Source organism: Ambystoma mexicanum, chromosome 8 (assembly GCF_040938575.1).
Source record: "Ambystoma mexicanum isolate Mex_15411 chromosome 8, UKY_AmexF1_1, whole genome shotgun sequence".
Classification (NCBI taxonomy): domain Eukaryota; kingdom Metazoa; phylum Chordata; class Amphibia; order Caudata; family Ambystomatidae; genus Ambystoma; species Ambystoma mexicanum.
In genome coordinates, this window is record NC_090929.1 from 668,765,355 (window position 1) to 668,792,855 (window position 27,501).

Here is a 27,501-nt window from a genome sequence, read left to right on the forward strand (position 1 = left end):
GGAGACATGGTTCCCTCGTCTCTTCACTCCAGAGCCTCTGCTCTGCCACGGGGTAGCATGCCGGCTCATCAGTCTCCTCCAGCTGTTTTCTCTCTGTCTCCTTGCTGCGCACTTCCAGAACGCCAGTTCCTTGCAAGTCAGGGATCCTCTGCTGGACTCAGCCACGCAGCCTACCTGCTGCTGCTCTCTGCACTGCTGAATGCCCCACATTTTATACACCTGCAGCAGATTAATAGGGGAAGTGTAGGTTTTTGCATGGGGCTAGGGTCACAATAGCCCACAAAGGCAGAGGGGGTGTTAGGGAGGTCGCTTTCCGGAAAAGGGGGATACCATGTTTCGCCTGTCGGTACTCCATCCCCAATTCCTGAAGACCCTCCACTCAGATAATCCTCCCTCGCTTGTCCACCCCCGGATCAGGATCCAAAAATGATGGACCTCCCCTGGCTATTTCAGCGCAGGACCCCCGGGGAGTAGGCATGGGAGTACTGCCAGGTTTCTAACAATTGCATGTTTGTTTCTATAACAACCCCTATCTGGTGCAGGGACATTGCTGATAATAGCACCTGTTGTGCTGCAAATAAGAGTACATATGCAGGCAGGTTTATAAACTTCAGACAAAGGCTCAGCCAACCTTGCTGGAATATACCATTCTAATCTTGCATATGAACGCATATCTCTGCAATGAGTGCTTAACACACTGAGCTAACTTCTGAACCATTGTGGCTTCAAATTATCAATATGCATTTCAACTGTGGCTTTTGTACATGATCAACATAATTCGCACAGGAAGGAAATAATGCTCCAGGAGTTGTGCTGTAAGGATCACGCACTATGTATAGCACAGCGAACACAGAAAGCATTACATGATGAACTGATCAAGGAAGAATGCACTTGTCAAAACAGACAGGCAATAGGTTTAGAGCCTCAGCAACATGCCATACAATATCTTGACCTATGCTATTTAAGTCTGGTGAACAATGGAATCTTACTTATTTAAATCAGGCAGCCTTGTGGGCCCCCCTGCAAGCTGGGGGCCCGGGGCAAGTGCCCCTTTTGCCCTCCCATAAAAACGTCTCCGATAAATCCCATGTCCTTAACCAGATTTAAGGCCCCAGTTTAATTCCTGCCTTTATCCCTGTCAAAGCCCTGGCCATACATAGACTGCCCCCATGCTCTTATCTGGCTGTATTCCATTTCAGCCCTCGGCCAATAAACATACAGTACCTTAATGTAGGTCGATAGCCTTGCGTTTAATCTGAGACCCTTTCCGTGGATGGGGGCCATGCCTTTTTCTTAGTCATTGCATTGCCCTTACCACGGTATGCCCTGCCTTTCCCTGGGCCAAGCGCATCCTCTATCTTGCTCCATGCCCAGCCTTTACCTGGGCCAATGACCATACTTGTGTACACTCTTCCGTCATTTTAATCCATTCCATGCGTTTGTTGCTGCCCATGCTGTACCGTAATCCTTGTGGATGATTTGCCTTGGTGGCCGTCCATTATAATACTTTATCCTGTCGCATCCTCTACTTTCATTCGGTCCATTCCATAGCCTCATTGTCCTCCATACCCGGCCACTACAGAGCTGTGAAGTGTCTGACACCGAGGTGATCTCACGGCCTGTCTTGTGAGGTCACCCCGCCTTTGTCTACCTGTTGTGGGAGTCTCAAGGGAACATAGACATCAAGACCTGAGGGGGGGGGAAACATTATTAACTGGACGAACGGAACTGCCCATGCCTGTCCGTGGAAAAGCCCCCCGAAAAGAGGTGAACATCTCCCCTTCTAGCAGTGAGATGGTGGCAGTGAAAGGGAAAACCGGGAAGGGCAGAAGAAAAACTACAGGGAAGAGCGCGGAGCATATGGTACAACCGCTTTTAGAGTGTACTGCTAGAGATGATGGGATGTGCGCCATGTTTTTAAGTCTCGCGAGAAACCCACTTTTCCCCTTGACTTTTCTGAGCAGGTGAAACATGAGTCGTGCCGGCGCAGCAGGAAGTGTCTGTACACTGGGAAGCTGGAGCATGACAAGAGGCACCTGAAGACAGTAAGAGCGATGACATATTTACCCACCACACCGTCCTCCAGCCAATGCCAACATGACACGAGCCCCTCTGCAGGTGTAATCACTGTGTACTGCATGTGTAGGTGTGTGCCACTCGGCTTCTGTCTGGTGTTTTGTGGATGCATTCCCCATCTCTGTGTTTGTGTGGTTGTGTGTGTGTGTAGTTAGTGTCTGTGCATCTCGATTACTGTGCCCATATGTGTGTATTTTTGATTGTTGTGTGTTCGCTGGTGTTTATTGCCGACCGTGCGTTTGGGTTATGTTATTTGTATTTTTATCTGAGTGCTCAAGCACCTCTATAAGAAACGCTCTCCATTGAGTAAACAAGTACATATGAATTACACTGTTACATGAGCATATAAACCCGGAAGCAGTGAAGGGCGGACGTTAGGGCACATGGGAGTGAAATTACCTGACAGTATGTCATGGCAACAAGTCTCCAAAAGTAACGGACGTGGAAGTGGTATATATGTCAATTGGTGGGTGGATTCCCAGGGATGGCCCTGACATTGCTTACTTGTACACGTGTGATGAGGTAATATTGTGTACTGGCTCTTTACTGGTTGAGGAGGTTCTGCTAGGAATTTTGCAATGAAGGCAGTCATGAAGTACATCTGAATTCCAATACAAGGGGCAAGAGAATTTTAGTGAGCGAGCGGGTTGTGGTATACATATAAATTACAGGGCCTGCGGTATCGGCCCTGTAGTTATGGTTAAGAGCTCAACTCGTAGAAAGAACACTTTTCGGGTGGCAGATAACTTTGCCCTCCCCATGCACATCCTCACCAAAATTTGCAAAAATAAATATATGCCCCCTTCAGAATGATTTTGCGAAGTTTGGTGCGGCTTTGTCCAGTGGGAGTAAAGTTACAGTGATGTGGTCCAAAAATGTGTGGAAATCCTCATATAGGCAATGGAAAAATAGTTTTGCTTGCACCTACAGCCCAAACAACTGCACAGCTTTTTACCAAATTTGCACTAGGAGTGTCAGCTTTGGTCCCGAAATCATGCTTTTTAAAATTTGGCGTAAATCGATCCAGTCGTTTTTTAAAAAATTGCCAAAAAGTCAGTAATGAAGAATTTGTGCTATCTGGGTCCGGTCTGCGGACTCATTTCCTGATTCGGAGTCCGCGGATGCCTCTGGACGAATCAGAGTCTGGCGTGATGTCTGCGGACGTCATACGTAGGAAACACATCAGCATAGTTGATTGGCTGGAAACATATACTTAACCAAGCTCCATATGGGATGCTTGGGCTCCATTGGTTGTTGCTTCTCAGTCGATCATGGTGCATGTGGTCATCTGGGCTCATCTCCGCGGTGAAGGTCATGGCAAAGAGGCGCTACAATGCTAACCAAGCTAAACAGCAGGCACTAACAAATCAAGAATAATGGTGAACACCTGATCATCACAGGAATGGGGGTACTTAGGAAAGAGGGAATAATATACTGGCATGCTGACCTATACATTCAGGGCCCCTTTGATAGTGCAGTTCCCTCCCAGGTACCCACCTAGGGGGTTTCATCTACATTCTGCCTTTCCTTTCATGATACGAACAGACGTGTCTTGGTTTTGGGGAAATATACTGCTGCACAAGATTAAGTCTATGGTAGGTGTTCTGGAATGGTCAGTGCGAGGGGGGTCAGATGTGGATCAGAATGAAAGGCAGTTGGGGGTCAGGGCTGGTGGTCACTGGCATGGCGGGGTGGGGGTTTCGAGGGCACAGGCAGTTTAGTGGAGATGAATGGGCAATTGGGCCGAGGCCTGTCTCTGTCTCACGCTCTCCGCAGGGCACGTTCTTTTCAGAAAAGATACTAAAGATTTGCAACTTGGAACGGCTGTACTTCCGTGAGAACAAGTCTTGCGGAGCTGGCAGGGCATGGCAATGTCTTGGGCTCTCTGTACGAGGTACTGGGGATGGGAGAGCTGATTTTACAGAGTGATGATTTTTGGGCCAAGTAAAAAGATGGCACCTGGCCTAATAGAAAATGGTGTCTCATTGTCGAAACATACACTAAGTTATTCATGCAATTGTTTGTTATCTTGTGCGGATGAGTGTCGTGGGCATGGAGGCGTCTCCCCCCTTGGCCCACACAGTTTATTTACCCCGATTGGGACAAAGGGGGTGGGTTAGGACCATCTCCTGCCCAACAAGGGCCTGGAAAGTGTGGGGGTGTGAAATAAAGTTGATATGGAACTGTTTCTATAGGTGAAAAAAAGGTTTGCAGGTGCCGCCGTGTTCGCAGCACTGCTAACCGCGGACAGCGCAGTGAGAAAAAAGTCTGGAAAACAGATGTCGGGGTATTTGGTGGCCTGGAATGGGTAGGAGGGTGGAATAAAGTTGATTTGGAGCTGTTTCTATAGGTGAATAAAAGCATTTCAGGTGCCACTGAGTCCGCAGTCAATTTTAGTGTCCGCTGACTTCTTTGGGAGTCGGGAGGTTCAGTTTAGTTTATTTAGTTTAGTTTAGTTTATTTGCTTGTATAGCACACCGAACCCAAAGGTATCTGTTTGCTTTTCTTGAATATACAACAATTGTTACAAACTGGTAATAATAGTACTAGGAATGATGAATACATACAATGACAGAAAAGTGCAGTGCGAAACATTGAAGGGAGTTAACTTGTGTTACAGATCAAGTCGCATAATTTCACTTGGCAGGAGAGTAATATACAATAATATACAATGTTCTAAGAAGATGTAGATAGAGTTCTAATGTAAGACCTACGATGGCAAATGCCTAGTTTTACATATCTAGGCGTAGGTTCTTATGATGGCACACAGATTGAGCATCAGTATAGAGACAGAGGTGTAGTGGCGGCATTAATTAAGCTGGGAGAAGAGCCAGGATTTTACTTTGTTTCTAAAGGATGGAAAAGATGGTTCAACTCTTAGAGGAAAAGGCACAGATTCCAAGTCTTGCCTGCCAGCACTGGGAAGCTAGTCCCTCCGGATTTGAGCAGTTTGAATTTGGGAATGTTGAGGCAATGTAAGTAGTTGGTTCTGGTAGGTCTAGAGGATTGCTGTCTTGAGAATTTGTCAACCAGGTACTTAGGGGCTGAATTTGACAGACATTTGTGGGTGATCATTAAGGTTCTGACTGTGATCCTGTCATGTATCGGGAGCCAGTTGGTGTTACGTCTAGTTTGTGAGATGTGGTTAGAGCGAGGAATATTTAGGGCCGTTCTGAAGGCATTGCTTTGCAACACTTGAACTTATTTAGGTTTTGCGGGCTGGTGCCTAAGTATAAAGTGTTGCAATAGTCCAGTTTCGAGAGTATGAGTGCCATTTGCCAGTGTGATACAGCTGTTGGTGGACAAGAAAGGTCTGCATGCGTTTATTAATTTGGAAGTGTATGCCGTTGCTGAGGCTGTTGCATTTACTTGTCTAGAGATGAAGAGGGTGGAGTCCATATAGACTCCTAGCATTTTGGCATCCTCGATATTGTTCCCATCGATGTTAAAAGAGGTATACTGGGTATCTAGTTTATTGAGTCGTTGCCTAGAGCCGATGAGCAGTAGTAGCTCGGTCTTGTCTTGATTGAGACAAAGACCATGCTTGGCCATCCATGCTTGAATTGTGCTGTAAATTTCGTTTATGAGTGTGGAGTCATTGTCATATGTGCCTGAGAGAGTGATGAGAATTTGCGTATCGTCCGCATAATTAGTATATGATATGCCCATGTCATCGAGGGGGTCAAATAGAAGCTTTGTAAAGATGTTATAAAGTGTTGGGAAGACACAGGAGCCCTGCATGACTCCACGTGTAATTGAAGAGGGTTCTGCAGCTGCTGAAGGAGAAAACACCCTCATGGTTCTGTCCGAGAGAAAGCAATAGACCCAGGCAGCAGCTTTGGTGGAAAAGGAGGCTGCTGTGGTTAGATGAGTAGTTAGGATGTTGTAGTCGAATAACTGCCGATAGGTCTAACAGGAGGAGTATGGCTGGCTTTCCCTTGTCTTTAGCTTCATCCATCTGGATTTTTAAGTCCAGAGGGGCAGTCTCTGTACCATGTCTATATCTAAATCTGGATTGCCGGAGGCCCAGGAGATTGTTGGCTTCGAGATGATTCTGTATTTGGATGTAGGCTGCTTTATTTTGTATTTTCAAAAGAAAAGGCACGGTTGCTATGGGTCTGTAAATGTTCAGGATGCTAGGGTCGAGGTTAGGTTTTTTTGATGAGAGGCATGGCCCAGGCATCTTTAAGATTTTTAGGGACAGAGCAGGAGGCACATGATGTGTTAATGAAGGAGGTGATAAATGGAGCACATTCCTTTGCCCCCCTTTATGATTGTAGCAGGGCAGATGTCACCTAGGCATCTAGATGGCTTAAGGCTCACAATGATAGTTCCAACCTCTTTGGATATGACTGGGGTGAATTTGAAAATGCTGCAGGGTTTGGATGGCAAAGGGTGGAGTTCGTTTGGTTTGGCAGTTGATGCAAGGCTGAGTTTTTTTGCTTACGTTTTTTGCTTGTAGTAATGCAATTTTGTCTAATAGGGCTTTTTGGATGTTGCCACACCAGAGGGCATCTTTATTGTATGAGCCTGGTGTGGAGATGGGTGATTCCAACGATTTGTGAATGGAGAAGAGCTCATTGGAGCTGGACTTGGCATTTTGAATTCTAGTATTGAAAATTTCGCTTTTAGTTTTCAGAATAGCAGCTTTGTAGGCATTGGAGGCAATGTGAAAGATTTCCCTAATCTGGACTGACGTTTTTTTTCTCCAGCTGGCTTCTGAGCATCTTTTGGTTTTACGTAAGGCTTTCAAATCAAGTGATAACGATTTGTTTAAATGTGCTGGTGGCTTAGCTTTCCTCAATTTGAGCGTAGCTTCTTGGTCAAGAGCTTGGAGTAGGTTTTGGTTGTATAGGTCCACCAGCTTGGTAGGATCCGTATCTAAGTTCTTGTGAGGTTTGGTGATAGGCTGGAGTAGGGGGAGTATATTCTCCAAGGTGATCAGGCGGTTGTTTCGTGTTAGGGCGGGGGGAACTCATTTGTCAGTGGGTGGTGGATGACTGATGTCTTGGATCTCAAAAGATATGGTGTGGTGATCCGACCAAGTGCACAGAGAGTTTGAGAGGATTATTGTATTGAAATTTAGGTCCGCTATCAGGGTGAGTTTTGTCATTTGAAGGTGCATTGTACGTACTTGTTTTTTGGTTTAATTCTGTTTTGGTGGTTGTGGCCAGTGCAGGTAGAAGGGCTGCCCTGTCCAATGGTGTCCGCTGACCTGCATGTGCCACCCGGGTCTTTTAAGGATGCCTGGCATGGAAGAGGACATTGGGGAACTAGCTAATCAGGTTTTGTGGTTGTGGAGGAGGAGTTGAAGTGTACAGAGGTAAAGGATAGTAAGTCTTTTATTTGTTATGTATAGTGAAGATGGCTGTGGCTATGGCTATGAAGAAGCAGAGTGTGTGGAGAGCGGAGATAATTTTTCTGAAATCCATGAAAGTCAAAACTTGTTTTGTTCTGAAATGGAAGAAGCTAGACAGCATGTCAATAAAGGTGTATGCACTTTTTAATTTGGTTTAGGAATGGCATCTTTAGACAACGCAAATATCAAGTTGGATGGTGTAAATATTTTTCAAGGAGATGCAATGCATTTGACTGATGTCGGAAATCAGATTTTTCTTTTGAATATCTAAATTATAAGTGCTTTTTGTGAAAGTAAAAAAAAATTAAGTTCAGTAGAACATTTGTTCGTGCAGTATATAAAACCCTAAAACAATTGTTCTTTTAAGAGCCACCATTTCTGAATGAAAAACAAGTTAATTGATTTTACTCCTCCCACTCCACATCTGGAATTTTCCAGATGTCCGCAGACCTTCGTATTGTCCACAGACTATGCATACTGCAAAAGGTCCTGTGATGTTTATTTTTATTTTCGATTTTAACTGTATAAGGTGGGTCCTAAAGGAACCTTTTTTTTGCTGTCTTTCTGGCTTGTGTATTTAAAAAAAAAAAAAATTTGTAGGACAGATGTGGAGGTAAGGTGGGGGTGGGAAGGGAGGGAAGGGACACCAACCACAGATACGAAGGGGCTGGTGGACAGAGGAAGATGTTGGGCGTGCCATAAATTTAAGGTAGTTGGCAATGTTTCTCATGCTACTTCACCGCGGCCCCGAAACCACTCTGAAACTGCTCCCCCTGCAGAGTGGTGGGTCACAGCACAAACAGAGTAATTTGACTTTCGAAAGGTAAGGGTCAACAGTGTTCTGTATGGCATGTGATGCAGCCGGTGGGATCCTCTGCCCCACAGGAGTAGCCTGTGTGGTGGTAGGGGCAGTTAAGGAAGATGGGGTAGAGGAAGATAACTTACTTCTACCTGAGAAAGAAATAACCATTCTTAGAGCACCGGTGGTGTCACATAGAGATGGTCACAAAAGAGTACTGCCCAGGTAGTCCGCGACTGAGTACGACCCTGCCCTCAATGCATTGAACCTTGGTAGCCCAAACTTTTGGTACACCCCCAACGGTTTAAAAAAACAGCCACACCCATAATTCTGCCTGGGTGCTGGAGGTAGGAACTTCCTCTACCTCATCTTCCTGTTTTTTTGTCATCCTCCTCCGCATTATCGTGATTGTTCCCCTCTCCAGGTGAGATGGTGGTGGCCCCTGGGAGGTGAGATGGTCATGACAAATGCCATTCTTGAACTCCTGTAAGTAGCTCTGAAAATATGGTCTCTCCTGGTCTGCCAGATTGAGAATGACTAAAGGTAATGGGTGAGTCCCTTCAGAGGAACCGTCCGCGGACTACCAGGTTGAAAACAGATCTTGAAAAAAGTTGCCAGATTAGCTAAGAATAGGTCTAGGAGCTTTTGAAGGTTAAACTTTCAACTTGAAACATTCTAGATTGGCCGAAAATGCAGTTTCAAACCGTCTGCGGTCACAGACACTGTCCGCAGACATTTTGGCATGACGCAAGAACGCAGTGACATGATGAGCATCCCTGGTGGCGACGGGTGTCCGTGGACATTGGCAGAGGGGAGATGATGTGCGAAAGTGTGGGGATGTTTGCAAACAGGTGCGTTATCTGTGGACTAATTTAAAATGTGTCTTGCGAGACCAGACATGCATGGACAGGGCGCAATGTCCAGGGACGCACCCATTACGCAAGCAGACCCTCCGTATGGACGAGATATTTGCAGACTTTTGATTGGGGTTTTAAAAAAGTAATAAGAATGTATTACACAATAATATACAAGATATTTATAGTAGAAACAATTACTGTATTTATGAAAGTGATCAGGTATCAGAATGGGAAACATAAATGGGAGAGTTTGGAATTTCAATAAAGTAATCATCTGGGGATGGAGGGAGAGAAGTTTCATCAAACCATGTTTGATTTATGTTGTGTGAATTTGATTGGGGCGAGTGCTTGGGGCAAAGAGTACAGGTACAAGAAGGAGAGGGATGATCAACATTTTGTAATAAAATGATTTTTAACATAATGTAATCATTCTTTACAGGTATTGTAAAGTTTATTCAATTTTAAAGAGAAGATCACTATTTAATTCTGTACGGTTGGTGTTTGGGATTGTGTTTTTATGTAAACTATGTACTATAAGAAAAGAATGCAAAAAACAAGGGGTGTCCAGGGAATTCCTCTACCGGACATTAGTCCCAGTTACGAGAGCCTTACCCATGTTCTTTAGCATACTATCTTTCACAGAGGAGAAATATGCAAAACATATCAATCTTTGTCCTGTCCTGGGGCAGTCCAGCACCGAAAAGCTAGGCAATTCTCCTCTGAACAAGATTACCAACAGCAATCCCAGACATGTGTTTCGGTCTGGTGGGACCTCCTCAGTAGGGTGGAGCTTTGCCTCTCTAAGATTAGTGAGCAAGGAGTCCACGTCTGGATTCCCCTAGTAACTTAGGGTGAGATCCAAAAATACTTACATCAGGGTACAGCTCTTGTAACCGGGACTAATGTCTGGCAGAGGGACACCCAGGACCCCCCTTCATTTTTGCAATTTAATTAATTTGGAAGTGCCCTTTTGAAGTGCTGTTGGCTGGCTGCCGAAGATCTTACTACTCGGACTACAATTGGACTTACCTCTTTCCTAACGAAGGCTGGAAACTCCTTTTTCCTCCATACCTTAGTGCCTGCTTTCCATTTGGTAGAGCCTAGCTCTTTTTTCATATTTTTTCTTTACTATCCTTACTTGCAGATTGCACACCAGGAAGTCCCACCCCATTTACCCAGAACTGACTTATAAGTGGGCACACATTTAGAAGTGCCCTTTTTAAGTGCTGTTGGCTGTTCGCTGTGTCACTGTCTGCGCAGAGCCCTCAGACCCTGCTTTTGACCCCATCTGGTCTTATTCCTAGAACCCTTTTCTCCTGCTTTGTGTTCTTGGCGACTGTAGTAGCCCTGTTGATCATTCTGGTTAGGTAAGATAAGGAGAGCTGCTGGTGTCCCCTTAGCACGGCTTTTACATGTGCATTTCAATTTCGACTCTGCTTGCTTATCCAGTGGTGGTTTGTGTCTGCTTCGAATATACTGGTGTTATATCTGTGTAACTGTTGAATCACTGGTCGACGCATTATTCCTCTTCTTTAGGCTTATAGACAGTGTTACCTCCTCGTCGGCTGATGTGTTGCTACATGTTGCTACATTTTGCAGCAATGTCCGCCCGCAAAGAGCTTGATGATCTCACGTTTGGTCGTATCTGAGGACAAGGACGTATCTGGTCGGTCATTATCTGTCCCGGCTATGATAAAGCCCCTGAGGCGGGAAGACGTATCTGCCCTCCTCAAATTATAACTAGAGCCACCACTGCTCTAAATGCTAATAAAATGACCTCATACTTACCCAAAATAAACTCTATGGAGCGGATCGATGAAGAAAGCGCTGCGCAGGAAATTGTGGCAGAGCTAAATAAGTCGTCAGGATGTTTGGGCTCCAAACTAATTTAATGCGTTATTTCTGGGTCTGCACAGTCAACCCCGATTGTAGTAGAAATGGAAGAGGTGGCAAAATCCTCAAATAATTATGGGTCTATCCCTATAATACCAAATAAGTTTCACTATGTTGCTACCCAGGATGTGGTGAGTTGCCCCAATGCCAATGTTGTTGCCTTGACCGATAATGCGACTGAGTTGGGGGTAATGCTGGTTCCGCCTTCCAATGTGACGATTACTGCTATGGGTGCACAACATTGCCCTGGAGGACCACGATTGTCCCCTATTTTAAATCCTGATTTAGATATTGTCACTGAGATCGCTGAGGTCAAATATATAGGGGATCTAATGGATATCACATCTTCACTACTTATTGACCCCCTTTCCTTTTTTGAAACATGTACTTCAACATCACTAAATGCAGATAACCCTCAGGTTGGTAATGTAGATCTGAATAATGTGTCTAAGACATATACATATAGACCAGATGTTGCAGGTGAAGGTGGAAACATAAACCAAGGATGAGGACAAGACAGAATAACATAGGAACGGGATAGTGGAGGAAGTGATAAATTAAGGATGGTGGCATGATGGAAAAGTGCTGTAAGGGTAAGGAGAGTGGGAAGCAGGGTGATGGAGTAACATAGAGTGCTAGGAAGCAGGCTCTTCAGAAAGGAGGAGCGCTCTTTGAGACAGGCATGGTATCAAGAGGGACACAGACTCAAAAGTAACAATTTAAAAACCTTTATTGTCAAACTTTGTGGGGTTGGTGTAAGGCCTACTCAGCACTAACTCTAAGGGGGTAGTTCCCTCAGCTGATGCTTCTAAGGGCTGTCGATGTCCATAAGTCCAAAACCAAAATTCATCTCTGTCTAAACCTGTGCTTGCCCTCACTCTTAGACCAAATGTGATAGGGGGTTTCCTTAAAAGAAAATGGTGTCTCAAAAGGAAATATAAACCACAGTTGGTTTCAGGTAGCCTTACCAATAGTTGTAGTTCTGACAGTTTCAAAAATAGTTCAACTCAAAGGGGTTGCCCTCGGAACCTTCCACATAGGGCTTTTGCAGCAAGTTCACAAGGTCTCTGGGTCTCGTGGGGTTCCCTTCCCCAAGCTTCGATTCTTCCATTTCCAAACAAAAAGACGCAGGTTCTGTCATGACTCGCAGGGTTCCCTTTCCCAAGCTTAGGCCTCTTGGGTCTTTAAACAAAAAGTTCTCCATGTCAGGATGCATCTTTCAATGTATAATTCTTTCATGGGGTTAGTATCAGAGACTTTCAAGAATGCCGGGCTCTTTGCTCCTCCCAGGTGCGACCACTCTGACTTCTAGCCCCTCTCCTTATTCTCTGCACCTTTCTTTGGGCACCTTTTCCCTTTTGTGCCTCTTTCACTTTGTTCTTTTCCACTTCACAGTGATTTTTGCACACTTCCTTTTCTGTCGTGCACACTTGCACCTACCTTTCACTGTGCTGTGCCTCTTGCACACTTCTCTTTACTGTTTCATGCACCCTTGCATCTCAGTGGCGGCTGCTGTGATAGGACAGCCGGGCGCCGCCCCCCCAGAAAAAAAGAGAGAAGCTAAAAGAGATTCAATCAGAGAACTTCTCTGATTGAATCTCTTTTAGCTTAGGATGCTGCATTTCCTTTGCCAACAGTGTGGGGGCGCTGTGGCAAGGAATCTATAGTGTATAGGCCAGGCCAGGCCTAATGACTATTATACCTACCAGTGCATTTCACAGATCAAGAGCGATATCAAGGCTGCCTGGAACTGTGGAGTGCACAGAGGTGTGCTGCAGCAGGACATTGAATTAGTGGTGTAATTTACGCTGCTTAGATTGTGGACGTATTGTGAGCTGTTAAATGGCTCAGCCACGGGCCACTCCATTCCTCCCACTCCAAGGGCCACTTTACATAGAGCTGATTTGAGAGGACAGGTGTGTGAAGGTAATGGCTTCATTTAAATAGTTTAACTCTTCAGAATCAGCCCGCAGCAAGTATGATGAGGGTGTTTTAGCCCTTTTTAGCACACTTTTGCTGAACCCTTCCTGTGCACTGCGGGTATGAAGGAGTTATGTCTGGGCACAGAGGGCTGCAGGGAGCCAGAGACCCCATCACACTGTCAGGCTGATATCCACTGCATGCAGTAGCTCCATGTTTCAGCTCCGGCAGTCACTATGAGCTCCCAGTCACACAGGCTGTTATGGGACGAGATCTGCAGCAGTGCTGTGGTGGGATGAGCAGGGTCTCTGGAGTGGAGGGCCCCTCTCCTTCTGCTCCCAAGACTTTTCACGCCCATCGCAGCTCCTAACTGCCACTGGGGAGGACACAATGCTAGGCGTGCAGGTCCAGAGAACAGCGCCCCCATGTGCTCCTTTCATTGACATGTGTGGCACGCTATGAGCGATAGATTGTCTACGTATGTTCTGGGCAATCTACAGCACAAATCATGTTTCCTCTTTTTGAACATATTTGCATAACATATATTTATAATTTCAGACACTGGGCATAGTTCATTTTTCTTTTTTTCCACATGTTTGCAATACCTATATTTACAAGTTGGGACACTTGAGGGCAGTTCGTTTTTCTTTTTTTTTCAACATGTTTGCATAACATTTACTTACAAGTTGAGCTGCTGGCACATACAGTGATTTCCCCAGAATCACAATTGTTTTGGTTGTGGCAGAGTCTAGCACTCCACGTTGACAGCTTCGAAATGTTGTACACTTGTCTCGGGCAATGGGCACACTACCTCGAAAATAAAACTGTGAGAGCAGAATAGGCAATTCAGGTACACCAGTCGCGGCACAGCGCCACCTAATAGTCATCCTTGGAAGTTCACCCCCAGTTCGGAGCATCTGAGCAATGTATTCTGGGTATGGAAATGAGTTTCAAAGTATGTTTTTTGCTCCACAACTTTCTTTGTCCTACAGGGCAGTATCTAATAAAACTATGGTCACAGAATGCCCGGTCTTGAGATATTTACATTTTCCAAACGATTGCCTTCCAGGGTTAAGTGTTTTCACCTTACTCATTCGCTGCACGCCATATTAATTCCCCACTGATTGCCTTTCAACTGTTGCGAAAGCCTGCCTCATTAATGGGGAATTGGAGGATGCAACAGCTCATTTAGGCATCACCCCATAAGAGCACTGGGTGTCGCCCCTAACCCCTTTCTCCAGGGTTGAGAGAATGCCAGTGAGTTTCGAATGCTTTTTTTCATGTTTTGGTGGGTTTTTTGGACAGTAAATTTCACATTTTTGTAGGCCATTTTTCCCAAATTTTTTAGGGGGGTGGTTCGCGCGCTGCGCGCGCTCACTACTGAATTCGCCCTGGCAAATTTACACCCCACCAGCTTTCAAACTCACCAGCCGCCACTGTTGCATCTTCATTTCCCATTTCCCATTCCCATACTTCCTGTTCCCATGCGTCTTACACACTATGTTTTGGTTTTAGGTTGCTCACACCCTTTTCCCTATTTTCGGGTCGCTTGCACCCTCTCTTTGCTTTCCTTTCTTTTTCTTTCAATTTTTTCTTCTGTCTTTTCTATTTCAAGTCACCTGCACCCTTTTCCCCGCTTTTGGGTCGTTTGAACCCACTCTTTGTTTTCGGTTCACTTTATTTCTATCTTGTTTTTGTCTTTGTGCTGCTAGCGCACTTTCTCTTGCTCTTCCTGTCTTTTCAGTTTCCTTGCAGGTAGCACACTTTCTCTCACTTTGCTTTCTCTTGTTTTCAATCGTCAGGCCTCTTGCCAGCTTCCACTGCTTCTGCTCCTGTTCCAGCCACCCGCATGCTACGAGCAGTTCTCCAGGGTCTTGGATTGAGGTTAGGGTCTTATCACCGGCCCCTCAGACATCCCTGGGACCGGCACACGTCCCAGGGGATTGAGCACTGGCCTGGACACAGCCAATAGCCTGCAATTCGTTTCGCTCTGGCTCCTTGGAGACACTGCTTCCTCGCCACGCTGCAGCCCCTCTGGTCCAGCGTCTCGGTGTCCCGAACTGCACTGGATCTTCTGTGCACCTCTCGCTGCAGCCTTCTGCTCCTTAGTCTCCAAGTTCCATCCAGCAACCCCAGCTCATTCATTGCTTCTGGCAGAACCACACCTTTTATAGTGTAGTGGAGAGTCAAGTGGAGTCAGGTGTGCACGGTTGTAGTAAAGTGGCTGACCTTGTCTGACTCTAGTGGGACAGCCTAATGGTGCTATTTAGTAGGCCTTTGCCTCTTTGCCTCTCCATGCTGTTCCTATAGGTAATGCTCATAGCTCTCGATCGCCTCTTCCTCGTCCCACAACTTATTGGAAATGGGGAGGGGGAGATGGGGTGAGATTGGAAATACCCCATAAAGGCTGAGGGAGAGTTGATTGGTGGACAATTGGGAAGGGGGGAATACCATGTCTCACCTTTGGGCATTCTCCTCCCAATCCCCTGCGACTGTCAGGTCTGTATCTTGATTGGCGCAGAGGCAGCACGAACACCTACCTCCCTGTTGGGTCTTGGCACCTGGGAACTGAGTATACCACAGCCTTGCGCAACCCACCAGGGAAAGAGGGTTAGGGTCCATTGGTTGGATAGTTTGGGGGTTCGAGGATCACCGGAAAGAGGGTTAGGTAGAAGTTGTGGATGGGGAAGGGGAGTTTTAGGGTAACATGCTCCTCGGCTCCTGCCGCTGCTGTGGTGTTGCACTCCGCCCTAGCATACACTACGCACACCCACAGACACACTTGCTTGACAAGGGTTTCACAGAGCTTTTGCCTGTAGCTCCAAACTAGATACTCAGCTGGGTGGACACACCCAGGGGTGCACTTGATTGATGGAAACCTTTGCCTGGGGCTTGTAACCAGAAGGCTGTAAGCCTACTGTGGGCTTGAAATCAGCCTGCACACTGCATGAGACACATATGTTTCCTCACTGTACATATAGTGCTCAAATCTACATATCAATAGGCATTGCCCTGTCTAAACCAAAATAACACTAGGCTTTGCTGTGCCTAAAACAACATACATTAGGCATTGCCTTTACAGAAACAAAAGAACTGCTACTTAGCTGCGGATGTCTTGTCCATGCCTGGCCAGAGCGAGCTTGTACGGATCTGAGTGCGTTTGGTGAGCTCTGCTGGAATATACCAAAGGAAATCGTTAATATGCGCAGCGTATTCGTTGCGGCAACACAAAAGCAGTTTGCACGCCTTGCGACCACTGTTTCTGTGGCCTTGTTGTTCATGGTTACTGTCACCATGAACGCAGTATCCCAAATGTCCTGGCACTATGTATCACTAGCTGCCAGCACAACAGCCTGTGTGAATTTCATGCACATTAGTCTACGCAAATCAGCCTAAACACGCTGGTTAGTCTTTCCCTAAATTCTGCATGCTCTGTTAATTGCCTTTTCCCAGTGCGGCATGCTTTGCTAAGTGTTACGGTAACCACCACGTGTCACATACACCCATAACATTAATTTCCATGAGTCGGAGCTAATGTGCTTCTCTTACCTGTATTGGAGAGCAGGGCCTGTGTTTGTTCAGGCGGGTGGATGCCCCGCTCTGGGTTCGCCTGCCGGAATGCAGAAAAGCATGTCTTCTCCCTCTGAGTTCCAGTATTGTGAGCAACGCCCTTCGGGCGCGGCTCACGCATGCGCGTTTGGCTGGGTTGGGCTTTTCTCCTGTCAGCAGGCTCGTGGGCACATGGGCCTGCTGGGAATTGTAGTCTTTTAGTCTTTCCTGGTTCCTGAATGCTCTTCCTGAAAAAAGGATGAAGAATCCTTTTGGAAAACTTAGTTGTAGGTTTACGCCTATACAAACTGGCATTATATGTAGGGCACAAAGTCCCTACCACATGTCTAGCCCTGACAGTACTCCCCCTCCCTCTCACAGGCCCTGGTTTTATGGGGTGAGTCTGGTTGAATTGGCAGAGCAGTCGAGGAGCATGTATATTTTGTGCTGGTTCCCAGGACCGCTCTTCTGGGCCATACCGCACCCAATCTATCAGGTACCATAAGTTTCGCTTTCTTAGAAGGGAATCTAGGATAGCGTTGACTTCATATTCTGGGATTCCGTCTACTCAGATGGGCAGGGGTTTCCTTTGTCTGATGGATGCCGGTGCAGGTTTGAACAATGCGACATGACAGACTGGATGGATTTGCATTTGTCGTGGTAAAGTCAATCTGATTGCCACTGGGTTGATTATGGCCTCAACTGGGAATGGACCAATGAAACGAGGTTGGAATTTCCACAGGCCTTGGAGGTACAGATTACGTGTGGACAGCCACACTTTGTCTCCCACCTGATAAGCTGGACTCGGTCTTCGTTTGTTATCTGCGTATTGTTTATAAGACTCTTTGGCTGTCGTTAGGTTGTGTTGTATTGCCTCTAATTGTTTCTGTCGAGACTGTGAGGCTGGGACTGTTGCTGCCTCAGATTGGGGTACTGGCTGGAAACGTGGGTGATATCCATACGTGCAGAAGAAAGTTGTTAATTTTGTGGATGAATGCAGAGTGTTGTTGTAAGCCAGCTCCGCTAACCATATAACTTGTGCCCAAGAGCCTTCTCTTCCCTGGGTCATGCAGCATAGGTATTGCTCTAACGTTTGGTCGAGACGTTCTGTCTGTCCATCTGTCTCAGGATGATAACTGGCGGACAGCCGCATATCGATTCCCACTGACTTGCAGAAGGCTTGCCAGAAGCGTGAGGTGAATTGTGGACCCTAGTCTGAGACAATACACTGCGGGATCCCATGAAGGCGAGTAATGTGTTACAAGAACAGGTCCACCAAGTTGCTTGTAACACAAACAGGAGTTTGTTCTTTTCTCACGTTCGTTGTAGCCTTTTTTGACAGGCATCCATTTCACTGTGGCCTGGTCTACTTGGTGCTGGGCCAGCCAAGCCTTTCTCAAAATTCACCTTGTCATCAGTAATTTCCAACTGTGTCACACACTGAAAATCTTTTTCACTCACAGGATTCAAGCCTGCTAAAGTGCATTGTGGAACATCCAGTTCTGTACATTCCTATACATATACATTGGCGCATTGCAGCAATCTAATTCACTATGTAGCCAGTCTTATGATTACTTTTCCCTACTTGCATTTCTGCATCTGTACAAGTGTAAACTGATTTACATATTCTTCAGCATTTCTATAGCATAAGTATCTTCATCTCGAGCCCAAAATGTTGCTCATCATTACCACCTCTTCTTCAGCTCTTAGAGAATGTGTATTGTGTATGTTTTTCACCTTGTTCATCTTTTCTGGGGGCGTCAGTTCTTACTTCGCATGACGTCATCAGGCTTTTCTCGCTTTGAAATACACATTTCTTCTGGCACTTCATCCAAAAGAACACGTCTTCGCACATTTATGTATGGTTTTCTCAATGAGAACCTTGTCTTGAAGGTTTTCTGCAGTATAGACATTCTTACTGGAATTGCACATGTCATCATTTCTGATTCCAACATATAGGTGACATGGGGTCGGAGCTTTGAGTGGGGGTATCTGACTCCACCTCTACACCATCCTGGCCCAAGCTCTGGGCCGGATTAGCCCCCTGGAACTTTGGCTTCTATCCCAGAATTGCCCAGAGGACTACCAGTGGGAAGTGCGCGTCATCAGGCCCCTGAATATGCTGGGTAGGTGTTCTCTGCCTTACTGGCCACTGCAGCATCTTGATTATGGTTATGTCATGCCTATCATTCTCTGGTTGTGTGTGCCACATGCATGTTCAAAGCACCCCCGATGCATGATAGCGTTGGCTTGATATCCGCATTTGCTAATATTGTGAGAAACCTGAGGGTATTCTCACTCCTAGACCCCTTGCATCCTCTGTGCAGGTGGCCAGGGAAAGGCCATTGCTATTGGATCCGGACCCTGGGAGGGGGAACTGAGGGGGATCACCTGGGTGGAGGATCCTTGGGAAATGGGAGTGGGGTACCCTTGGACAAGACATGGTATCCCCTTTTCCTAGTGACAACCAACCCAGCCCTTCCCCAACCTTTATGGGCTATTGTAACCCAGCTCCCCTTATTTTCCCCCTAACTAACTCTTGACACTGGTACGAAGAAGAGGCAACTAAGAGCAATGAAGACTAAACTCTTTCACTTATCTGGTACTAGGACGAGGAAGATGCCTGCTAAGAGCTGTGGAGGGTCAGGCATGTCCCTTACAATATGGTCAGGCAGGTCTAATGAAGCATGCACACCTTCAGCCTGTCAAGGGGCTGCATGTGTACAAAAAGAGACCAGCCCAGCAAGAGTGAGTGCAACATGGAAAACAGGGATACCTGTCTGAGGAACAGCAAAATGAGATAACCAGTAGGAGCTGTGGCAAACTGTGGGGAGCGATACGCGCCAAAACAACGTTTCTTGACACTGGCTTTAAAAATCCTAACCCTGTGTGCACAGTTTGGGCAGCAGGAAGAATTGCTGAGCCGGGCTGATTCCGTAATCCTGAAGACTGGTGCTGAATGAAGACCCCTAACCATTGTGGTAGCAGTGTAAACAGAGAAATCATTCAAGAGCCGGTGAGTTTCAGAGATACGGCAATCACCACGCAGCTCTGCATCAGAGCACCATACCTTAAATCAACAGTATCAGCGAACGCATTGTCTGTGCCGTTAAACTGCAAACGTGAGTTGATACAACTGACAAGCCATTGTTAAAGCGAATGGAAGGCTTAAGAAGAGAAATAATATCAGCGAACAAACTTCCCCATTGTGATTCAATTAAGGCTTTACACAGAAAGTGTTATAAACCTGAAAAGGGAAACAAAATGTTGCACATGCCACAGAAATGGTTTGATTGTTTGCTAAATGAACTAAAAATATGTTGGGAAATCTTTCAAGAGAAATATAAATGGATTTTCCCAATGAAAGGCACGTTGTGAAGATTCATTGAATATATGTTGCACAACAATTTAACTCAAATCTTACAGTCAAGTATGTTGCTGGCTGAAGAAAGCCAAACAGTGAACTTTGTAAGCCAAACAGTGAACTTTGTAAATAAATACAGTGCAGCAAGGCCAAAGACTGGTGGGTGGTTTGTGACTTTCCATGGTAGAGCCAGGAGGCTACCAAGGAGAGGCCAGAGAAGAGTGAATATTGTCCACCAAAGCCAAGAGGCCAACAAAGAGGGGGACCGTGGTTGCGTGACCTGTGATGGGTGGACCGTACAGTCTGCCAACTGCGCCTAGACCAGTGAGCCCTGAACTGTGATAACCCCATTGTTTAAAAGGCTGAAAAAGGTATACTTGGCCAAGATGAAGTCTTGGGGAAGGGAGCCCTGAGACAGAAGGAGGTGTACATGTGATCTCGAGAAGAAGCCTTGAGACCATCTTTTCTTTGAACTGTGCTATTTGGAACTTTGGGAAGGGAACTTCTGGGGATTGTGTGGAACTGTGTTACCTTGAGTGTGAGAGAGGTAATTCAGGGACTTTTGTGGAACTTTCTTGAACCATGGGGAAGGGGAGCTGAACAAGAAGCTAAGAGCCAGAAACAGCTCAAAACTTTGTGTCGATCACCATTTATTTGATTATTGACATCCCTAAACATTGTTTAGCTTTAGTTGTGAGGGCAAGCAGAGGTTTTGGACACAGATAGACTTTTAAGTTGAACTCTTTAAATCAGACGTTCCTTAGTTTCATTCAGGTAAGGAAATCACGCCTTAGCATAGGGCAAGTTAGGCCTTCTACCAAATTGACATTTGAGTTAAGAAATTATTTTATTTTGAATCTTAAATCTGTTGTCTGTGTGTACTTCATGATGCCTTCACATGTGTCTTGTGTCTGTTGCCAGTGTAGTCCAATGTGTGCACCACATGTTTGTGCTATACGTCCCTTGCTGTGTGCATTGTCTCATGTGCCCCTTTCTCCTCTGTTGCAGCCTCCGTTGCCAGTGATCCCGCAGCCCAGAATGACGGCCATGTGTCAGAGTTGCGACCCACTTTCAGGACCCACACAAGGAAGAGAATGGTGGAGGTAGAGTTGTCAGAGGTGGAGGCACAGGTGATCCATGAGGAGGCACATAAGTGGAAGCAGAAAGGTTATGCCAGGCCATGTAGCCCCAAGGGACTACTGTAGCTCTGCTGCGACTCATTTTCCTCCTCCTGCTCCACCTGTCACCCCACCACTCGTCTGTGTCCCACAGCCAGATGCATGAGGCCAGCTCCTCTTCCTAGACTGTCTCATGCCCCTGTTCCCCTGTGAGACTCACCCTCCTTCTGGAGTTTGCACCAGCACTAGTGCACAGGGAGTGTACCCCTCCTGCTGCCCTGCATGTGCCACCTCTGTGTCCTCCGACACCTGCGGGAGAGGAGCCCAACTGTCCATACTAAACCATCTGTGCTGGCTGCAGCTCACCCACATATGCAGGCAATTGTGTTCTTTGAGGGCGCCTCATCCATGGCGGCCACAAGATAAGGCCACGATCTGCAAGTTTGAGTGCAACGGGTTCACTGCAGAAGCAGGTCCCCAAATGGATAGGGCGTGATCACCATCACCTTCCGCCTCCATTGCCCGCCTGCCATCAAGCTCCTCTTCAATCATCTACTCCGGCTAAACTACGGAAGAAATCTGAGAAGCCGAGGAAAGAGGAGAAGAAGGCTGCGCTCCCCAAGCAGTCTCAACCAGCACAGGCGAAAACCTTGTTGGTGACCCTGTCGACAGCTACTACTACATCAGCTATGAGGGTGGCTCCTGCGGCACAGAAAGTGTCATTGCCCCTGCGGCGCGACACCAACGCAGTGACCTTGACAAAGTCTACAGGCACGCCAGAAGGGGGGAAGATACCGGCCCAAGTGGTTCACGACCCTCAGGGAGGAAAAAAGGGGGTGAGAAGGCCCCTAACAGCCCTTCCAGGTCGTCAACCAAGTTATGGAGGTCTCGTCCACGTACAATGACGATCAGGAGTCCATGCATACGGTCCACGAGGATGAGGAAGCGGAGGATGACAGCGATGATGGCGCAGGGCCAAGATTTCCTGTTCTGCCTTCTCATACGATGGACATTTTCTTGGATATTCTGTCGACTCTCCACACCTTGGTGTCAGAGATCAAGATGAGGATGCCCGTGGCTCTGGTACCTGTGGTCTCCTAGGTCCCCCATCAGCCCCTGCTGAAGAAAAGTAAGCATCATCTGATGCCCAATATCAACCTCCTCCACCACGTCGCTCAGCTGACACGGGAACGGATATGGGCACAGCGACAGACAATGACGTGGACATCGTCGCAGCAGACGGTACTTCGCCACATTTGAATGCCCCACATAGGGTTTCCCCCCTGGATGAGGTGGGTTTGTTCCACTCCATGATCGCCAGGGCCTCTGAGCTATTCCAGCTGGCCCCGAGGAGACCAAGAAGGAAGGCTTCTTATATCAAAGGCGAGAGGCCAAGAGGAAGACAATCATGGCTGCGCCTTTTCTGGACGATGTTTGAGAAGAGGGCCTGGCCCTCATGAAGAACCCTTGCACAACTCCAGCCAAGCAGGATAGGCTGGAATAGAAGTAGAGGGTGCCGGACTCCGCACCCAAATGCTTAAGGTTGCAACCATCGCCGGACTCAGTGCTGTCAGCGGCTGAGAGGATACGGTTGGCTAACCCGTCCTCGTCGTCTTCGGGCCCTCTGGACAGCGAGTGGGAAAAGGATGGATGCCATGGGGAAGAAGGTGATTTACACCACAGCGTCCACAAACAAGGCGGCCAACGCACTTGCGATCCTGGCCAGGTACAACAAGGAGTTGTGGTACAAGCAAGTACCGATCCTGGAGTTCCTCCCTGATGATAAGAAGATGGAAGCCCTTGCCCTCTTTCAGGAATGGGAAGTGGCATCGTACCACACCATCACGATGGCATTGGACGCCGCTGACACTGGGTTCCGGTAAATGGGGAACAGTGTCTGCCTTCGACGGCAGGGTTGGATGAAGGCCACTAACTTCCGTCAGGAGGTCCAAGCGAAGGTGCTGGACATGCCCTTCAATGCGGAAAATCTGTTTGGGAAGGCCGTCGATGAGTCCCCGCAGGGGAAGATGGATACGGAGATGGCCGGTTCCCTCTGCATTCTCCAGCAGCACAGATCGTCTTCTTTTCGATCCTCCAGGGGAAAATCGAGCAGGTCGTCAAAAGGGTTCTCCACATCTTACAGCCTTCCCGATCCTCTACAAAAGAAGCCTACAGATGCCGCTTCCAGGCCTACGGTAGCAGAGGACGCCGGTGCCCAAGCAAGCCTGAACTGGCCAAGACGACGGGCCCCCACTCGTGCACCTGCGGTGAGAGTCCGGCTGATGAGGTTCATCAGCGAGTGGAGAAAGATCACCAGTGGCAGATGGGTACTGGACACTTTCGCCCAGGGGCACTCCTTGGAGTTCCAACACAGGTGTCCTCATATTCCACCCGGTTCCCGTCAGGAGCAGCACATCCCACAGCTTCTGGAAGAGGTACGAGCCATGCTGCGAAAAGGGGTGATAAACCTAGTTCCCCAATGGCTCCGGGGCTCCGTAGTCTATTCCAGATACTTTTGTCATGATGCCTACCCCCGGAGCACCAGGACAGGCCCAGCACCCCCGGGAGCAGGCATCATGCCCTCGGGTAAAAGCCCAGCGGCCCCTAATAGGGGCTCTTTGGACTTTGTCCTGGCGCCTTTGGCGCCAGGCTCATGTTGGACATCAGTCCTGGCGCCATAGGCGCCAGGCTCATAAAAGAGGGTGTTTGGTGCACTTACCTGAAGCAGACCATGCTGCATGAAGCCTCAAGCCAAATGAGGCTTAGGAAGGACTATTTTATCAAAGGAACTATTTTACTTGGGTAGGGACCGTGGAAGAATACTTACCTGGAACTTCTTCCAAGGCTATTTAAACCACGCCCGGACTGCCACACGTGCTTCGCGTTGCTCTGCATCTAGCAGCTGAACGCTCACCGTGCCTGCTCCTGCATCTTGCCTCCAGCCACGCCCGCCTCGATCTTGGGATACCTGAAAGGAAGGAAGGGAAGAGAAAAGGTGAAAACTAAGAACTTAATCTAACTTCCTACCTGTGTCCGGAACCATCACGCCAGCGATCCTGAAGATAGACATTCTTTAAAAGCATCGCGCTACTTGTTGCAGCGCCGCGCATCACTCACCTGCCTCGTGGGCGCTTCACTATCCACCGCGACCTTCTGGGCATTCCGCCACATCTCTGCACCTGCAGGGGAGAAGAAGAGACAAAAGGTGAGCAGGAGGAAAAAATGGGGAAAGCCTGATTTTCCGTCACAAGACTTACCTGGCCATATTTGACGGAACCACTCCTCATTTCGGGTCGGCGCCACTTCTTGGCCTGGTACCGCACCCCGGCCCCTAAGGGGAAAAAAGAAAGACATTACTAGAGGGATTCAAAGACATTTAAAGGGATCATTTTATCACGAAGTCACCTGAGTTTATGTCCGGCAATATCCCTCGAAGCATCACTTTCACTCTGCACCTGAAAATAAGGACAGATCGCAGGTTAAGAAAAGCAAACAAAGAGAAGACTCTACTCTGGAACTTTTTAAACTGCATACTTACGGTATTTCGCCTTCCGAAACCAGTGAAGTAACTGGTCAAATACGCGCCCCTGCACCAGAAGCAGGATGGAGAGCTCATCCATTCAAACATTAAGGTGAGCCTTGATTGGGGATTTCGGAAGTGGTCAGAGAAGAGCAAAGGGGAGGTGGGAAGCAATCATAATACTCTGCAGTCAGTTAATCCCCTTTCTCCACCTACAGAAAGATTTTTCTACGGGCCAGACAAGCCAGATTTGGGGGTCCAGTTCAGTCGGTGTTTCGAATCCTGCGCATCACGCTTGAAGAGGTCACAGCAATCCAGACCAGGTCAGCGCCTCCGTGGGAGCCAGGTGAGCATTACAGAACGCGAAGCCTTCCTACAAATTCCCACCCAGGCGCTATGGAAACTTCTGAGACTGATATGTTGGCCCAATTACTGGGGGAATTACGGGCCGAAGTACATGCCGCTCGTCAAGAGACTAATGCCCTCAGGAGGGAAATAATCGTATCTAAGGAACGAACTGATGACCTGGCTAGGCAGGTATTGCAAGGTCAAGCTGGGCAAACCCCTCTACCTGGTTCCGGGGGGAATTCTGTTCCTGTGGCTTCAAGTAACCCTGTGCAAATCAATCTACCTGAAAATATGAGGCTGGCCCCACCTGAACGCTTTGCTGGGGACCCCAAACGGTTCGCCGTATTCATGAATCAATGTCGTTTGCACTTCCTATGCAGACCTGGGGCCTTCCCTAATGACCAGACCAAGGTAGCTTTTGTGTTGTCATACCTTAGCGGCTGTGCTGCCGATTGGTCAGTACCACTGGTTACTCAAGATGACCCAATCCTCCGGGATTTCCAAGGATTTCAAGCAAGCATGGAGAGATTAATTGCTCAACTTTCTCAGGGACAAGCTCTGGATGATGAACTTCTATCCCTGTGACAGGGCAACCAAGACCTCCTCTCCTACATAGCAACCTTTAACAGACTAATTGTGGAAACTGGGTGGCCAGAGGATAAAAGAATCACATTATTCTATCGGGGTCTACGCGGAGAACTTAAAGATGTCTTGGCCCAAGTTGTAAATCCGCCCCAAGAATGCACAGAATATATAGACTTAGTGGTCCAATTGGATCACAGGCTCCAAAACCAAAAAGCGGATCGGTCCAAGTTTGAAACCCGGGTGTTGGTCAAGACCCACGTCACTCCCAAGGGTGCCGATGTCTCCGAGCCTATGCAAATTGGAGGGGTTAGAGGACCTTTAACCCAAAAGGAACGTGAAAGGAGGCGGCAGTTAAAATTATTTCTTTATTGTGGGAACTCTGGACACTTTCTACGAGATTGCCCGGCAAAACTGCCCAAGAAGGTGGTAGGAGCCGCTGATAAAAACCATGAAGACTCTGTTTCGGGAAACGACTCCGCCCGACAAGCGTAGGGGTCCGCTTGCCGAGCTTGAAAACTAACTCTCAGACCTCGCATTTCATTGTGCCAATGGTTCTCGTAGATCCGGAACAGCCTAAGCGGTTGCATGTAATAAAGGCATACATCGATAGTGGGCCTATAGGAAACTATGTGGATCGTGAATTGGTCTCTAGGATTAACCTCCCTCTGCATCCAAAAACCAGCAAAGATGTCATCACCACAGTCGATGGAACTGAAATTGCCTCAGGACCGGTAACACATTCCACTACTGAGGTGACTCTTATTGGTCCGGAGGGCCATCGGGAGGCAGTTGTGTTTGACGTAATCAAGGCCCCACAGTTTCAGGTTATTCTTGGAATTCCTTGGTTAGAGACACATAATCCTCGAATTGATTGGCGAGCAAAGAGAATAACCTTCCCGGATTGTGCACAAACCTGCTACCCAGAAAATCTGAAGATTAGTCTAGCATCTGTAACCTCTGTCTCCATGCAACTACCTCCGGAATACCAAGACTTTCAGGACGTCTTCCCAAAGGAACAGGCCAACACGTTACCCCCCCACAGATCGTACGATTGCCAAATCGATCTGGTGCCCGGTGCACAACCCCCTTGTAGCAGGATTTATGCCCTTACTGAACCTGAGAACCGGCATTTGAGACAATATTTAGATCAATACCTAGCCAATGGTTTCATTCGCCCGTCAAAGTCCCCGGCATCCTCAGCTTTGTTCTTCGTGCCCAAAAAAAAAGGGGACCTTAGAACTTGTATCGACTACCGCGCATTGAACCAGATAACGGTTAAAAACCGTTACCCTCTGCCTTTGATCCCTGAACTCCTTGACCAGGTGAAGGACACTTGCGTATACACCAAGTTAGATCTCCGGGGGGCTTATCATCTGGTGCGAGTAAAAGAAGGCGACGAATGGAAAACGGCCTTCCGTACAAAATATGGTTTATTCGAATACCAGGTGATGCCTTTTGGGTTGTGCAACGTGCCTGCTGCCTTCCAATTCTTCATGAACGATGTCCTTCGGGAACTTATCGATGTTTGTGTTGTCGTATATATCGATGACATTGTTGTGTACTCCTCTTCGGAATCTTATCACAGAAAGCATGTCCGGGCCGTCCTTGAGAAATTGCGCCAGGACAAACTGTTTGCTAAGCTGGAAAAGTGTGTTTTCCATACCACCGAGGTGGAGTTTCTTGGATTCATCCTGACACCTAATGGGGTCCGAATGGACTCACGGAAAGTGGAGGCCATCTTCAAATGGCCATCACCTAGCTCGGTAAAAGGGGTCCAAAGCATGCTTGGTTTTGCCAATTTTTATCGCAGATTTATTCCGGAATTTTCACGTGTAGTACAACCCATCACTGCACTTTTGCGGAAAAATAAACGTTTCGAATGGACCAAGGAAGCCGAACAGGCCTTTCAGGAATTGAAAGCTAAATTCACGTCTGCACCTATTTTGAAGCACCCGCGTCCCGATCTCCCATACATAGTCGAAACTGACGCGTCCAGTTTAGCCATGGGAGCTGTCTTGTCTCAGAGAGACCCTGAAACCAACCAACTGCATCCTGTAGCATTTTGGTCCAGAAAGTTCTCACCACCTGAGGTAAATTATGCAATTACCGATAA

The 27,501-nt window shown here is 47.4% G+C and overlaps 1 protein-coding gene across 1 annotated transcript in view; it reads left to right on the plus strand.

The window, feature by feature from the left end:
• Positions 1-1,678: 1,678 nt before the first annotated feature.
• Positions 1,679-27,501, plus strand: part of TP53TG5 (TP53 target 5) — a 167,254-nt gene continuing 141,431 nt past the window's right edge. Inside the window, exons 1-2 of the mRNA XM_069612173.1 lie at positions 1,679-1,863; positions 1,965-2,045. Of these exons, the coding sequence (XP_069468274.1) occupies positions 1,735-1,863; positions 1,965-2,045 (210 nt within the window). The 5' untranslated portion in view covers positions 1,679-1,734. The remainder of the gene's footprint in view (positions 1,864-1,964; positions 2,046-27,501) is intronic.